General features: G+C 43.6%; 1 protein-coding gene across 7 annotated transcripts in view; it reads right to left on the bottom strand.

Moving 5' to 3' along the window:
- The window catches only part of LOC124611694 (ankyrin repeat domain-containing protein SOWAHA), a 607,140-nt gene that overhangs the window by 181,698 nt on the left and 408,804 nt on the right, over positions 1-16,638 (bottom strand). For all 7 annotated transcript variants that reach the window (XR_006979504.1, XR_006979503.1, XR_006979505.1 and 4 more), the window contains one exon: positions 14,437-14,442. Coding sequence is in view for 4 of the 7 variants with exons in the window: in XM_047140266.1 (XP_046996222.1) it covers positions 14,437-14,442 (6 nt within the window). In the remaining 3 variants the exon portion in view is untranslated. The remainder of the gene's footprint in view (positions 1-14,436; positions 14,443-16,638) is intronic.

Here is a 16,638-nt window from a genome sequence, read left to right as displayed (position 1 = left end):
TACCACCCCCCCCCCCCCCTCCCGTGTACATTTCTTGATTAAAGACAGGATCGTGCGCAATCAATCTTGGAGAAGGATACGATTCTGCTGCACTGGCTACCACTGCAAGGGATTCAAATGCCTCTTAAATAAGTTACAACTGAGATGTACGAATATAGTGTGAATGAAAGGTGACATACCTCAAACATGTTTTATTTCATCGCCTTACACACAGTGTTCATAAGATATGCTCAAAATGGGTGCCCTGATATGTAACGCATGCACGTACTCATTAACCATGTCTGAAGACACTTTTCAGACATGCTGACGCTGATGTTAAGCTCCGTTATGTTAATCTTTAGTTCTGCAGCCTGTTTTATAGACTTATCATTTAAGGTGGCTTCGCAGCAAGGGGTCTGAAGACGCTGAATCGGGAGAATGTGGGTGACATAATCCTTTAAGGATGGTTTGATCACCACACAAGCCGCTTAAGAAATTAATTCTTTCATTCAATGTGTCGCTAGTAGTACCATACTTCTGCACCGACAATACAGGGGCGTAAAGTTTATCTGCCTCAAGAAGCGAAGTAAACGATACAATGGTGTCTTGTTGCACAACACAGTTGAATGTAGTTTCAAAGGAAACATGGCCCACTACTCGATGACGTGGCCTGGCACACCACACTCCAGTTCTCTGACAGTGTAAGATGTTTTCTTGAAAATTCTTGTATTTCGTGTATACATTAACGTGAAACCATACTTCATCAGTGAGGCAGACACGGCCATTTCTACAATTCCAAGAATGTCAACAAAAGGCTGAAACCACTTACAATATGCTAGTTCTTTTCTTTATCTGGAGCTTTAAATTCCCCAACACTACCGATATGATACGATTATGGATGAAACTTGAACTTCTGCACCCTTTCTGAGTAATATCATACGAAACCTGAAATTAGACAGATGGTATCCCCAAACTGTTTGATGGTGAACACAGCATTACAGCCCTCACCTGAGCCTGTTTAGCATCCATCAAAATGGCCGGTCTCCTGGTTCTCTTCTTGGCTGCATCCACATTCCCGAAATGCGAGATTGATCCCATTCTATATATATATATATATCCCATGATTGACGTCTACAACACTTGCATACGAACGACTGGCAGAATACTGTCCAAAAATAAAAACTCATTGCTCCTGGGAAAACGACATGTTTACCAAGCTATGAACTTGGTTCGAATGACTCTGAGCACTATGGGACTTAACTTCTGAGGTCATCAGTCCCCTAGAACTTAGAACTACTTAAACCTAACTAACATAAGGGCATCACAAACATCCATGCCCGAGGCAGGATTCGAACCTGCGACCGTAGCGGTCAAGCTATGAACTGCGCGATGCTACAAATGTTATGTGACCTGCACCCATTGCCCAGGCGTTATCGTTTATTGTCGATAATACCTGTGGCACTGTTTTGAGTTGGCTGACTCAACAAATGCAATGCAACTCTTATTTATAGACACATTTAGCGTGGCTACACAGACGAAACGGCACAATGATGAATGTCAAATAAATCCATATTTTAATCCATTCAGTGACGCCAGTGAGATAAAATGTTATCATTTAAACCGATTGCTGTGGCTGTGGACTCTGTTGCACCCAAGAATTGGAATCTCAGAGAACTATTGACACTGTATACTATCACATTATAAATGTGCAGTATTTCAATTACACTAACATTTCCACAACATGCTACGCTTTCTAGATTTAAGACGTTGTTTTCCATCAAGGTTTCCACACGCTGTAAAAAATGTTAAGACCATTGTTATGAAGTACGTATTAAAATCAAGAACGACAAATATATACTGGTCTGTGAAGTTCATATTAAAATCAAGAACAACAAATATACATTAATCATCATGAAACTTTCTACATGCAACACAAATAAATAAAAATAATTTAAAAAACCTTGAAATACAATGCTTCATCTACTTACGCCCTGTGGTAGATGAGATGTCCGGAAGCAGCAGCACAGCACATAGAAAAAGAAAGAAAGCATTAAATATTTTCTCAATAGCAATTTCAACGTATATAAGAACAGCGCAGTGAAAAAAAAAAGAAGGCTGGTGTAACTGAGGTATTTTGCTAGGTAGGTGCACTATTTTAGTATGTCTATTTTACGCCCCACTTACGTTACTGTCTAGAAATACAACTTAAAAAAATCAAGGGAGTAAAATTCGGGCAGTATGAAAGGGATTTCTCAGTGCAATAAAAAATGTAGATTACATAAAATTATGAATGCTGACATTATCGACGAATTGAACAGATACAGATTTATCTATGTGCTGCTGTTGTCGCGTGTGGTAAAACGTGGCCTGTCTTTCATCGCATTTTGTGTATCCAAATGCAAAGATTAATAACAAAATTGTCTGAAAACAGTCAGACTGTGCAATGAGAGTCATATCTAGGTCCAATGAGCATAATGCACAATGAAGGAAAGGAGAACAAAATCTGCTGATTGGTACTGTATCTTAACAATGGTGGCAATAATGGAGCTGGGCAGGTTCTAGCACAGTCTGTATTGCTTCAAGATATCTCATGTAGTCAGCACGCACTGTTGACAGATTTTTTCCCCTCCCTTTCTGACATAACTGCTACGATTCATAGTCTGACAGCACTACTTTCATGTCACTAAATTGTGGATTTTCAAACATTACCACTGCATAAAAAGTCTCGATCTGACACCAAGCCTTTAACAACATGTTGACTGTCATTTGCATTCAGGTTGTACATTACAGATTAGATCAGATCAGATGCATTTTTCGTTCCAATAGATCCACAGTGAGAAGATCCTACAGGATGCAGAACATGTCAGAAAAACATAAATACACAATAAATATTTACAAAAAAAATAAATAATAATGCTAATGTACCTTTCATGGATCCCAAGTTCGATGGTCCTCATGGATGTGGAATAAGTCAAAAAAACTCTTACACATTTAAGGTAATAAATAACTTGTCACAAAACATGTAAATGTTCAATATACTGAAATGGCTACGGTAATTCTTAGGCTATTGCAGTCACAAATTATCAAATACAAAATTCATGTGACAACGTTTATTTACAATGACTGCAATACTGCACTGAATTTGTACAGAATTCATATTATAATAGTACTCATATTATTTGATACTGTTAGTAATGTACACACAGCAGTCGGTTCTACTAGGAAATTCATGAATGATGGGGAAGGAGTTTGCCACCAATAAATCCTGCAGACTTCTCTTAAACTGATTTTTATTAGTAATTAAACCTTCTGCGCCTGCCTCAAGTTACTGAAACTGTGCGTTCCCGAAAAATTAACACCTTTCTGGACCAAAGAAAGTGACTTTAAATTTTTGTGGAGATAAAAGAATAACACTACATTCGTAGGTGCACTATGCAATGCTACAGATTCGATGAATGGTGCAGCTGTTGATAATAGTGAAAACTCAAAGCCTGGAAGCAGTTTTTCGTGCCACTTGAGGTTTGCTCCAAAGAATCAGGTGCACTATGCTGGTGGCTCAATGATTTATAAAGATGTTGGATCTGGAAACAATTCTGTGTCCTGCTCTGATATACCAGGCACTGCTGTGTGGAGTCAGTCTGTGTGCTGCGTAGATTTCTTCCACAAATGCGTGTGTTTCGACTGAAAACATTTTGCAAAAAGGATGTTTTATTTATTTGGCAGGCATCAAATACATAAAATCATTTTCAGAAGGGGTTTCGAGGAAAGCTCGTGCTCCAGGAGCTATCATACAAGTGGACGGTGTAAGTTATTTACTGCTTGAAAATATTTATGTTTCCTGATGAATTTGTATTATGACCATAAGAAGTGAATGCAATTTGTGCTAACTGTATTTCCCGTATCACGGTATGTCGAAGCACGATTCTGCACCCCTTCTGGAGGCAAAACGCTGTGTTTCGACATCATTCATGGTGCCTGTCTCTCCTGTTCTCTCGCTGTTACCGTATCTGATCCTAATAAGTCTTCTGAATAAAAAACGAATATAGATAACACACAAAACCGTCAGGCAAAAGCATCAGACAAAAGTATTAAAGAAGTTAAAGTAGAAATCGATCATACCCCAAAAATCATCAGTAACGCGATTGAACACTTTCTTTCTAATTAAATTAGAATATCTCTTACCACCTGTGATTTGAGTGGCAAACTTCTTAAAACCAATCTTTCTTAGTGGAACGAAAATGAAGATTTCGTTAACGGTAGTTATTAAACTGACACTTATAAAAGATCAGGTTACCTTCCATTCAGAAGGCTGTTGCACTAAGCGACTGTTATATTGGCTTGTAAATAATAGATTTCAGCTATCAGTCGTCCTTTTTAAATTTTATTGGCAGATCTAGATTTCGGCTAGAAATGAGCCATTCTCAATGCTAAGAATACAAGAGGTGCATAGTTAGATGATGTCATAAAAGTTACAATTAATGGCTTAACTCATATGGTTTGTATATTACATACCATTTTCATTTTTGATCAATGCATGTAATGCCTGTTGGTCGGGCTTCATACACAGTTCATTGAATACTACTGTTTGCGAAAGACGGGCTGTGTGGAGAACACATCGGTTGGTTACATGCCGCCATCTATGTGAACTACGTATAAACCTCAAGGGAAGTAAATCGCTTCAAATTTAATTACATAAAATGAAACATAAGTAAAATTCTTAAATTATCGTCCGAATTATTTCATATTTATCATCAAGTAATAAAATTTCCATGTTCACTCCTTGTGAATCCGTTATTATTATTAAAACATTTAAATTACGTCAGGTGGGTAAAACTCTTTAAATTTTTTCAAACATTTTTTTAGAATTTATAAAACACTAGACGACACGTGCTGTATACATCTATTAGTTGATATGGCTTAAACATATTTATTTTTATATTATATCTCCGTTTGCTAAAACATCATATTTACTAAATAGTTCACAGATGGCGCCAAACATCAGTCAGATGCATGGTTATTACAATTTGGCTATTCTGATATAGATACAGAGTGTGCTAACCTCAATAGCGGAACAGCCAATTGTAATAACCATGCATCTGACTGACGTTTGGCGTCGTCTATGAACTATTTAGTAAATATGAAATCTAGATCTGCAAATAAAATTTAAAAAGGACGACTGATAGCTAAAATCTATTATTTACAAGTCACTTGTAAAAGATCTGGCTGAGAGAATCGTCAAGCTCACGGAAAACTACAGTAAATAGTTAACAATAAACAACCAAACGAATAAATATGTACTTCAGTTTGTATTTGGGTACTGCAGGGCATAAAAATACATTTTTATCAATGAAAAATAAGTTTTACAAGGAAATGAAATTTTATCGTGATATTTGCCTTAGAAACACAGTGCGAGGGTGTGTTAAAAAGTAATGCCTCCGAAATCTTTATGTGAAAACTTATAAAGTTCTTTTTTTTACATAAAACAAACGTTACTGACATTCTACGTGTTTATTCTTCATATCTACGTATGTATTTCTGAACGTAGTTACGCTGGCGACGATCACATTTCTCCCAACGAGAGATCGGTTTGTTGCTAGTGTCACTGTAGGATATTTGACTTGGCTGATGGAGCCACAACTTCGCCTCTGCTTGCACCGTTTCATCACCACCAAAGTGAAGTCCTCGGCCGTCCGGGGTGGCCGAGCGGTTCTAGGCGCTTCAGCCCGGAACCGCGCGACTGCTACAGTCGCAGATTCGAATCCTGCCTCGGGAATGGATGTGTGTAATGTCCTTAGGTTAGTTAGGTTTAAGTAGTTCTAAGTTCTAGGGGACTGATGACCTCAGATGTTAAGTCCAATTATGCTCAGAGCCATTTGAAGTCCTCGAAGGTGTTATTTACGTATTGGAAAGAGATGAAAATCGGACGGGACCAAGTCAGGACTGTATGGAAGATGATCGATGACGGTGAACCGAAGCCGTCGGTTTTTTGCAGATGTCAAGAGCGCTCGGTGTGTGGTCCGGCACAGTCGTTCCGAAGGAGAGGGCGTTGGGTGTGAAGATGAATTCTTTGAATCGAAACTCGATTGCAGCACGCGGTTTCTCATGAACCGACGTAGTTACGATGCAAACCGCCTTGTAACAGAGCTGCAAATATGCGGACATGAACAAAAACAGCATAGACTAACATTTGTTTTACTTTAGGGAGTTTTTACAGATAAAGTTTCGTGCGATCACTTTTCAGCACGCCCTCGTATATAGTGGCTTGACAGATTGATTTATTAAATGTAATACGGTAACACTAAATAATGAAGTATAAGTAGCTACTCAGGTAATTAAAAGCAACGGACTTTGAATAGAAAATAAAACTAAGATTATTACGCACATACTTGCTTTTTTCCGGCCCAGGGGCACCCCCTTACCCTTTTTCTACGGAGCCCAAATTACAGATGAATCATTATTTTGTACAATGGAACCACAATAGGTTTCAGCAGAAAGAAAAAATGAGACTTGAAAAATAATTTGCTAAAACCGATTATATTTGTATGTAATGTAGCCTTATACAGAAATGATACGTGGGCGACGTACATAACAGACAAAAAGAGAACAGAACTTTTGAAATGTGACGCTCCAGAAGAACGTCGAAGATAAGATGGATAGATTCAATAACTAACGAATAGATTCTGCGTCGAAATGGAAAAGAGAGAAGTTTATCACACATCTTGAGGATAGACGGTAATCAGTTGACAGCCCATGCTCTGAGCTATCAAGAAATAATAAACTTGGTAACTGAAGGAAATGTGGTGAAGGGGGGAGTGAGTAAAAAACTGTAGGGAGAGTTAGGGGAGACCAAGATTTAAGTACAGTAGGTAAGTTGGAACGGGCGTACGATGCAGCAGTCACGGAGTTCGGAAAGTACATGCAAAAGATAGACGAGTGCGGGGAACCGCATGAATCGTCTTCGGATTGATGTGTACAGTAACAGCTTTTGCAAGATGGCGGACATTTGGAGCAACAATCATCTTTTTACAGACATCTTTGCAGCTGAAATGAATTGGGCCGTCTCATCGTGTGTAGCACAGTGGAGCCAGACTACGAAGTAAGACACGTCGGAGAAGACTTGGCTGTAACTATAAATGCGCTAGCTCGGGGCTACTTAGATGAGGATGTCAAACTGTGAATGGAGAAATGCCAAGGAAACTGCAATCCAAAGCGAGTGCGAAATCTGGACGAGAGCGAAAATCCGGGACGGCGGCAGCCGCGTTAACTCCGGGGCGCCGCGGGCACTGTATTAGCTGGCGAGGAGGTGCAGGAGAACAGGCAGAGGCAGAGCGGAGGCGTCTGGGCAGAGCAAACAGCTGCGGGATGGCACTGTTCAGGTCTTAATCAAGGGCCGGGGGCTAATGGCGAGAGGCATTATAAGGCGGCTACACGGGAAGGGTGTGTCCGCGCCACGTCATTACGGCGGCGCGCAAGACCGCGCGTCCTCCGCAAACACCGCGCCGCGCCGCGCCGAGCCGGGCTGCGGGCGTTCCTCTCCGATCCGGTCCGTCGTCTGCGACGCTGCCGCAGGGCGCTTCTCCAGCTTCCCAAACCTACTACACCACATACAAAGTATCTCATTTGCGTATTGCGCTAACTTTTTCTTTAAGAGCTTTACGTCCCGCAGAGAGACCGGTCATCATAAGACTCACTCGGTGGAAACAGTACCGTTCCTAGGAGAGGCGTTCGACAAGTAATGCAATGTTTTTTTTCTTTCTCAAAGGAGGTTGGTTTTATCAGGATTCCAACATGCTGTAATATTCCCCAATCTTTTGGCTACGAACCCTATTTTTCAAAATAATTTCCGCTCAATGCAACTGGGAGAGGGGTCTGTACGTCCGCATGGCACCGTTCCACTGATCTACGTCGTAGCCAACGTCTATCTGTATCAGTAACGTCCCCATCGTCAACGTACACCTTCCCGCGGAGTGCATCCTGCGCCGGGTCAAACAGATGTGATCGGACGGTGCGATATCGGGGCTATAATAGGGTGGATGAGTAAGAACAGAACAACGAAGTTTTGTCAGCTCCTCTCGGTTGCGCAGACTTGTGCCAGGCCTTGCACTGTCATGGAGAAGGAGAAGTTCGTTTGCAATATGGTGGCGAAGAACACGTTTAAGTCCAACACTGCAGCAGTCACAGGTGTGAGCGGCCAGCCTGCACAAGAGAGAAGATCCGTCAGGTTTGCGCGTCCTTGTTGCGATGACGACTCGGACGGGTTTGCGCTTCCTTGTTGCTAAGATGACGCACGCCTCGCCAAACGACTCACCGCGCTTTTGTTCACACCCGAAGACTTTCTGCAAGCGCCTATGAGTATATACGATGCTCTGGTTTTCCGCCAAAAGAAATTAAATCACAACTCTCTGCTTGCAACGCACCTCCGTTACAGACGCCACTTTGAAGACTACTTATAGCGTTGCCTCCAATCGGAACATCGTGCAACTACAGGGGCTGAAGCGCGAATATTCCACAATTATACGCAACGAATTCCACATTTTCTCAACCGAAAGTGGCCGAGAAAAAAAAGTGTTGTATTTCTTATTGAACGCCCCTCTTGTGTACAGCACGCCGATTACAACTTTTACCTCAGGAACACACGAAGCCGGCCGAAAAGGCCGAGCGGTTCTAGGCGCTACAGTCTGGAACCGCGCGACCGCTACGGTCGTAGGTTCGAATCCTGCCTCGGGCATGGATGTGTGTGATGTCCTTAGGTTAGTTAGGTTTAAGTAGTCCTAAGTTCTACGGGACTGATGACCTCAGAAGTTAAGTCACATAGTGCTGAGAGCCATTTGAACATATGAAAATTGAAAGCAGAAAGGTTTCATGGTCTTCAGTTTCTATGTGGAATATGACCATTTTCTTTTTACCATCATCTTGTTGTTGTTGTTGTTGTCGTGGTCTTCAGTCCTAAGACTGGTTTGATGCAGCCCTCCATGCTGCTCTATCCTGTGCAAGGTTCTTCATCTCCCAGTACGTACTGCAGCCTACATCCTTCTGAATCTGCTTAGTGTATTCATCTCTTGGCCTCCCCAATTCTATTCAATACCTCCTCATTAGTTATATGATCTACCGATCTAATCTTCAGCATTCTTCTGTATCACCACATTTCGAAAGCTTCTATTCTCTTCTTGTCCAAACTATTTATCGTTCATGTTTTACTTCCATACATGGCTACACTCCATACAAATACTTTCAGAAACGACTTCCTGACACTTAAATCTATGCTCGATGCTAACAAATTTCTCTTCTTCAGAAATTCTTTCCTTGCCATTGCCAGTCTACATTTTATATCCTCTCTACTTCGACCTCACAACGACCTACCGTCCTTTCCTCCCTTTCCCTTCCAGTCCCTTCCCTTTCCATCTTCCCTTCTGTCAGTCTCTTCATCGGTGTAGGAGGCGGGTAATATCGATAGGTAAACACTCACGGCTTCTGTACCGACGAAGCAAGGCACCTGTGATGTGCCTTAAGGGCGTATGTCAGGATACTTGCAGTGGCATATGGCCATTCACTGCATCCCCTGCCTCTTGCCAGTCGTATCGGCCCTACGATCCACTGCCAACTAGAGGCAGAGGACGAGAGAGTGGATCTGGATCCGCGCAACTGCTTGTCCACTTTAAATACCCTCACGCGCAGATGACTCCGGCAAAGTTTCAATGGACTATGAGCTTTGAAAGTCCTGCGGCGATGGAGTACTGACGGTGAGGCAAGGGTTTGGTGTACCTGAACCTTAGTTGGTGCTCTGCACGTTAGGCGGTCAGACGGTGATGGTCGTTCTGGTACTCGTGAGAGACGGGAGGACTGGTTCGGCAGCTCGTCAGACGACAAAGCCGCCCTATTCAGGATCGCTCTGCTTTCCCTAATCCAGGGAGGGGCCTAGAAAAGGTGGGCTAAACATAGCCCGTCTCAACCAAGCACAAGTGGCAAACTGCGGTCATTTGTTCACTAACATATGCGGTCAAAAAAATAATAAAATAAACAGTTACCTTAAATATCTAATGATTGGAGTCTGGAACGTCCGTACTTTACAGGATAACGACCATAATCAGTGCCCAGAGAGAAAGACAGGACTTATCGCAAGGGAATTGGCTAGATATAACATCGACATTACCGCCATAAGTGAAACACATCTTAGTGACTCTGGACAGTTATGTGAACCGCTCGGAGGTTATACCTACTACTGGAGTGGAAAATCATCCACTGAAAGGGCGGAAAGTGGGGTAGGCTTTGCCATACGCAATAAATTGGCATGCTCACTATCAGAACTCCCAAAAGGTATCAGTGACAGAATAAAAACACTCAGACTTCACCTGGCATCCAAGAAATATCTTCACTTGATCAATGTATACGCACCTACATTGCCATCTCCGGATGAAGAGAAGAACAAGTTCTACCAAGACCTCCGACATGTCCTTAGGGATATTCCTTCTGCAGATAAACTTCTGTTACTTGGTGATTTTAATACTCGTGCTGGGAATGATTTCAGTGCTTGGAATGGAGTCCTCGGTCGCCATGGGATTGGAAAATGCAACTCGAATGGTTTGGATCTTCTAATTCTATGTGCCGAGTTTGAACTCTGTCTGACAAATACATATTTTCGTCTGCCTGAAAAATATAAAACGACATGGATGCATCCGCGATCTAAACACTGGCACCTTCTGGATTATGTGATAGTACGGAAAAAAGATCTTGGTGACGTACTGGTCACACGTGCAATGAGAGGCGCTCAGGGATGGACAGACCATCGACTCGTGAGGTCCAAATTAAAGATAACTTTGAAGGCACCACGCCGAGCTTCACACAAAATACCAACAAAATTGTCCTGCAAAATCTTGGCAAATGATCAGACTATGAGAGCAAAACTGGATGAAAAATTTGGTGTCGATGGCCTTTTGATATCTGAATCTGCCCCTGTAGATGCACAGTGGAGTGCATACGCTAGCAGGCTGCGTGGCTGTGCTTCAGAAGTCTTGGGAAAGCCTCAGAAGAAGCACCAGGACTGGTTTGACGACTCAGATCCAGAGATCAGAAAGCTAATTAATGATTTCAGAACCTCTCTTCGCACCCCTGATGATAACAAGCGTAGAGCAGCGCATTACAATCTGAAAGTGAAGGTACGTGCTCTCAAAGACAGTTGGTGGGCAAATAAAGCAAATGAAATACAGTTATATGCCGACACACACCAAACGGGCAGATTCTTTGAGTCCCTGAAAACTATCTTTGGTCCAAGAGTTGGGAAGATAGCACCAGTCTATAACAAAGATAAAAGTTGTCGGCTGACGCAACAGAGTGACATCCTGTCTCGGTGGGCGGAACATTTTAATGACGTTCTTAATCCCGACCATCAGACAACCGATATTCCATACATAGAAGCACTTGAAGACCTGCCAGTTGAGGAACAACTTGCGGATGCCCCTTCCTACGATGAATTCATGTCAGCACTGGCTAAGCTGAAAAATGACAAAACAGCAGGATTAGATAACTTGCCATCAGAGCTATATAAATATGGGGGGCCAAACATCAAGAAACCATTGTTTGCTCTGATCTTAAGGATTTGGGAGTATGAAATGATTCCACAAGACTGGAAAGATGCTTGTATTTCCAAGATCTATAAAGGCAAGGGTTACATATCAGACTGCAGCTCCCACAGGGGCATTTCTCTTCTCTCAGCAGCGGGAAAAGTCCTTGCCCACATAATTAACACCCGGTTAACACACTTTGCAGAAAAACTGCTACCAGAGACCCAGTGTGGCTTTCGCCCAAACAGAGGCACAGTGGATGCCATATTTGTTGTCAAACAAATGCAAGAGAAAAGCTTAGAGCAACATCGGCCTTTGTTCATGTGCTTTGTAGACCTGGAAAAGCTTTTGATCGTGTCCCACGGGAAGCTCTCTGGATCATACTAAAGAAAACTGGCTGCCCTGACAAAATTGTCAGTTTGATTCGGCAGTTTCATGAAAACATGATGGCAAAAATCCGCCACGAGGACAAGCTCTCAGAACAGTTTCCCGTGACATGTGGTGTAAAACAAGGCTGTGTTCTGGCTCCCACACTCTTCTCACTCTACTTCGCAGTTGTTATGAGAGACGCGACCAAAGCCTGTAGTAATCAAATTAGTCTCGACACAAGGACAGACAAAAGTGTCTTCAACATCGCTCGCCTCAGAACAAAAAGTCGCGTAACCAAACTATCCATCTTAGAGATTCTCTACGCGGATGATGTATGCATGATGGCTAATTCTTGCGAAACTCTTCAGACTTACATAAATCTGCTAAATGCCTCCTGCAGAAGATTTGGCTTAGCCATTAGCATCACTAAGACGCAAGTTCTCAAACAGCCACTTAAAGGTCTTAATGCAGATGACTCCAGTATCGAGATAAATAACAAATCCTTGCTAAATGTGTCAAATTTCAAATACCTGGGAAGCCAAATTAGAAGTGACAACAGCCTGACAACGGAAATCGCAGCGCGTATAGCCAGCGCAGCCTCAGCCTTCGGTAAGCTTAATGACCGAGTATGGAAATCACATGATCTCAAACTACAAACAAAAATTGCAGTCTACAAAGCAGTAGTATTATCCACCTTACTCTATGCCTCGGAAACCTGGTGTCATTACAAAGCTGACATTAAGAAGCTAGATAAATTTCATCTTCGATGTCTGAGATCAATTCTGCGCATCAAATGGGAAGACCGTGTCCCAAACACGGAGATTTTGCGCCGCGTGAAACTGGCTGGTATTGAAGCTTTAATAATGAAACATCAACTGAGATGGAGTGGTCACATAGTACGCATGGATGACAGTAGGCTACCTAAAGCGGTGTTCTACTCGCAGCTCTCGTGCGGGAAGAGGAGGAAAGGTGGTCAACACCTGCGATATAAAGACACCATTAAACGCCACCTTGCAGCCTGTGGCATTCCAAGCAACCGTTGGGAGGAGCTAGCATTGCGCCGATCGGAGTGGCGATCAACTGTACATAAGAGCATCGAACAATTCGAGCAAAAGCGTCTAATGAACCTGGATGCTAAAAGAGAGCTCCGAAAATCTCAGCTCAAGCCTGTCTACACGTATACTTACAACTCTGCTCAACTTCACTGAGCTTCATGCAACAGGATATTAAAAGCGAAATTCGGATTCGCGAGCCACATCCGAGCCTACCACAACAAGGACAGAGAAGACTGACGGAGTCGCTGTCGCCGGACACGGCGAGGAGGACATCATCATCATCATCACTTCGACCATCATCAGTTATTATGCTCCATAAATAGCAAAACTCCTTTACTACTTTAAGTGTCTCATTTCCTAATCTACTTCCCTCAGCATCACCCAAGTTATCCTCGTTTTGGTTTTGTTGATGTTCATCTTATATCCTCCTTTCAAGATACTGTCCATTCCGTTGAACTGCTCTTCCAGGTCCTTTGCTGTCTCTGACAGAATTAAAATGTCATCGGCGAACCTCAAAGTTTTATTTCTTCTTAATGGATTTTAATACCTACTCCGAACTTTTCTTTCGTTTCCTTTACTGCTTGCTCAATATACAGATTGAATAGCATCGGGGAGAGGCTACAACCCTGTCTCACTCCCTTCCCAACCACTGCTTCCCTTTCCTACCCCTCGACTCTAATAACTGCCATCTGGTTTCTGTACAAATTGTAAATAGCCTTTCGCTCCCTATGTTTTACACCTGCCACCTTCAGAATTTGAAAGAGAGTATTCCAGTCAACATTGTCAAAAGCTTTCTCTAGGTCTACAAATGCTAGAAACGTAGGTTTGCCTTTTCTTAATCTAGCTTCTAAGATAAGCCGTAGGGCCAGTATTGCCTCACCTGTTCCAACATTTCTACGGAATCCAAACTGATCTTCAAAAATGGTTCAAATGGCTCTGAGCACTATGGGACTTAACATCTTAGGTCATCAGTCCCCTAGAACTTAGAACTACTTAAACCTAACTAACGTAAGGACATCACACACATCCATGCCCGCGGCAGGATTCGAACCTGCGACCGTAGCAGTCCTGCGGTTCCGGACTGTAGCGCCTAGAACCGCAAGACCACCGCGGCCGGCAACTGATCTTCCCCGAGGTCGGCTTCTACCAGTTTTTCCATTCGTCTGTAAAGAATTCGCGTTAGTATTTTGCAGGCGTGACTTATTAAACTGATAGTTCGGTAATTTTCACATCTGTCAACACCTGCTTTCTTTGGGATTGGAATTATCATACATTTTGCTCACCAGATGATAGAGTTTTGTCCGCACTGGCTCTCCCAAGGCTGTCAGTAGTTCTAATGGAATGTTGTCTACTCCCGGAGCCTTGTTTCGACTCAGGTCTTTCTGTGCTCTGTCAAACTCTTCACGCAGTATCGTATCTCCCACTTCATCTTAATCTACATCCTCTTCCATTTCCATAATATTGCCCTCAAGTACATCGCCCTTGTATAGACCCTCTATATACTCCTTCCACCTTTCTGCTTTTCCTTCTTTGGTTAGAAATGGGTTTCCATCTAAGCTCTTGATATTCATGCACAAGTGGTTCTCTTTTCTTCAAAGGTCTCTTTAATTTTCCTGTAGGCAGTATCTATCTTACCCCTAGTGAGATAAGCCTCTACATCCTTACATTTGTCCTCTAGCCATCCCTGCTTAGCCATTTTACCATCATCTTAAGCAACGTAGATTCTGACAGTACACATATCCACTGACCACGACCTACGACCATATCATTATTCCGCAATTGACATTTACGTACTTGGCACGGTTCATCGAACCTCCTTCACACTGGTTCTTTACCGTTCCACTCTCGAACAACGCGGGAAGAATGTGGAAGCTCTGATTTCTCTTATTTTAACACGATGATATTTCTCCGTAAGTAAGCGAGCGTCAACAAAATGATCTCACTCTCGGAGGAGGAATTTGCTGATTGAATTTTCGTGAAAAGATCTCCTCGAGAAAAAAAAAGATGCCTTTATTTTAACGATTGCAGTCACGCATTCTATCCGTGACACTCTCGCTATTTCGCGATAATACACAACCAGCTGCCGTTCTAGGAACTTTTTTGATGTTCTCCATCAATCCTATCTGGTAAGAACCGCATAACGCGCAGCAATACTCCAGAAGAGAACGGACAAACGTAGTGTAGCAGTTTCTCTAGTAGATCTGTTGCATCTAAGTTTTCTGCCAATAAAACGCAATCACTGGCTCGCCTTCCTCACAATATTTTGAACGTGATCTTTCCAGTTTCAGTTGTTCATAATTGTGATATTAGGTATCTATTTGCAATGACGCCTTTAGATTTCTGTGATTTATCGTGTAACCGAAATTTAATGGATACCAAAAATCATGTGGATGACAATACACGTTTTACTGTTTACAGTCAAATGCCATATCTACCGATTTGGTAGCGCTCTATCAAATATTACTCAAATTTGTTTTCTAATATGTCTCCGTTTCTTGCAGCAAAGAATCCATACATACACTCCTGGAAATGGAAAAAAGAACACATTGACACCGGTGTGTCAGACCCACCATACTTGCTCCGGACACTGCGAGAGGGCCGTACAAGCAATGATCACACGCACGGCACAGCGGACACACCAGGAACCGCGGTGTTGGCCGTCGAATGGCGCTAGCTGCGCAGCATTTGTGCACCGCCGCCGTCAGTGTCAGCCAGTTTGCCGTGGCATACGGAGCTCCATCGCAGTCTTTAACACTGGTAGCATGCCGCGACAGCGTGGACGTGAACCGTATGTGCAGTTGACGGACTTTGAGCGAGGGCGTATAGTGGGCATGCGGGAGGCCGGGTGGACGTACCGCCGAATTGCTCAACACCTGGGGCGTGAGGTCTCCACAGTACATCGATGTTGTCGCCAGTGGTCGGTGGAAGGTGCACGTGCCCGTCGACCTGGGACCGGACCGCAGCGACGCACGGATGCACGCCAAGACCGTAGGATCATACGCAGTGCCGTAGGGGACCGCACCGCCACTTCCCAGCAAATTAGGGACACTGTTGCTCCTGGGGTATCGGCGAGGACCATTCGCAACCGTCTCCATGAAGCTGGGCTACGGTCCCGCACATCTTTAGGCCGTCTTCCGCTCACGCCCCAACATCGTGCAGCCCGCCTCCAGTGGTGTTGCGACAGGCGTGAATGGAGGGACGAATGGAGACGTGTCGTCTTCAGCGATGAGAGTCGCTTCTGCCTTGGTGCCAATGATGGTCGTATGCGTGTTTGGCGCCGTGCAGGTGAGCGCCACAATCAGGACTGCATACGACCGAGGCACACAGGGCCAACACCCGGCATCATGGCGTGGGGAGCGATCTCCTACACTGGCCGTACACCACTGGTGATCGTCGAGGGGACACTGAATAGTGCACGGTACATCCAAACCGTCATCGAACCCATCGTTCTACCATTCCTAGACCGGCAAGGGAACTTGCTGTTCCAACAGGACAATGCACGTCCGCATGTATCCCGTGCCACCCAACGTGCTCTAGAAGGTGTAAGTCAACTACCCTGGCCAGCAAGATCTCCGGATCTGTCCCCCATTGAGCATGTTTGGGACTGGACGAAGCGTCGTCTCACGCGGTCTGCACGTCCAGCACGAACGCTGGTCCAACTGAGGCGCCAGGTGGAA

This window comes from Schistocerca americana, chromosome 1 (assembly GCF_021461395.2).
Source record: "Schistocerca americana isolate TAMUIC-IGC-003095 chromosome 1, iqSchAmer2.1, whole genome shotgun sequence".
NCBI classification, from domain to species: Eukaryota; Metazoa; Arthropoda; class Insecta; order Orthoptera; family Acrididae; genus Schistocerca; species Schistocerca americana.
Note: the sequence above shows the minus strand (reverse complement) of the source record. Positions and strands in the feature narration are given on the sequence as shown.